Source organism: Octopus bimaculoides, chromosome 6 (genome assembly GCF_001194135.2).
Source record: "Octopus bimaculoides isolate UCB-OBI-ISO-001 chromosome 6, ASM119413v2, whole genome shotgun sequence".
NCBI lineage: Eukaryota > Metazoa > Mollusca > Cephalopoda > Octopoda > Octopodidae > Octopus > Octopus bimaculoides.
The window spans coordinates 108,928,142-108,928,878 of NC_068986.1; the positions used below are offsets into that span (position 1 = coordinate 108,928,142).

General features: G+C 35.7%; 1 protein-coding gene across 1 annotated transcript in view; it reads right to left on the reverse strand.

Moving 5' to 3' along the window:
• Positions 1 to 6: 6 nt before the first annotated feature.
• LOC106868910 (delta-like protein 1) overlaps positions 7 to 737 on the reverse strand; it is a 40,565-nt gene continuing 39,834 nt past the window's right edge. Inside the window, exon 11 of the mRNA XM_014914370.2 lies at positions 7 to 539. Within this exon, the coding sequence (XP_014769856.1) occupies positions 404 to 539 (136 nt within the window). The 3' untranslated portion in view covers positions 7 to 403. The remainder of the gene's footprint in view (positions 540 to 737) is intronic.

The following is a 737-nucleotide window of genomic DNA, read 5'->3' on the forward strand; positions in this document are numbered from 1 at the left end:
GGGGTGGGATTTAACTCTCTTCTCTTTAGGTACACACATCTGGTAGTGCAATGTTAACACAATGTTACCTACCTCTCTCGCAGAGGGGGGGGGAAGTGTATACATGTGTGTGTATGTATCTGTTTGTGTGTGTGTGTGCGTGTGTGCATTTCACACCCACCAGGCAACTCTTATCCACTCCGTTCACTAACAGAGAAGACAGGTGTAAAATAATCTCTTACAAAAATACAATTCAGAGAAATAGCCACAGAAAAAAATGCCTTTTCTGTGAAAAATAAAAAAAAAAAATAAATAAAAAAAATAAATAAAAAGGCACTTAGATTATATCTGTTTTGCTATTCTGAACAACATGTTATGATGTTGCTACTGCAGGAGAGAGAAAAAAAACAGAAAAGGGGATTATTCAGACTTCTGTAGCCGAAACATGTTGATAGTCCAAGTTATTTTTCGAGTGCCGCTGTGCTCGCTCGTTTTTTAATAAAGCACCTGTGATATCTCGGTTTGTTGGTTTTTCTATATCAACTTTAATTTTGCATTCCCTGCAACAAAGAAAATTTATGAAAATAAGTGTTTCACTCCACAACAGTTCTAAATAAAATATAATTTAATACACAAACATTACATCATCCATGGGGTATACATAAAACAAGAATCCAAACGATGTACCTACTCAGGTTTTATTCTACAGGGTGTCCACAAAGTCTGGGTACATGGCGATTAACACATACTTTAAGAAT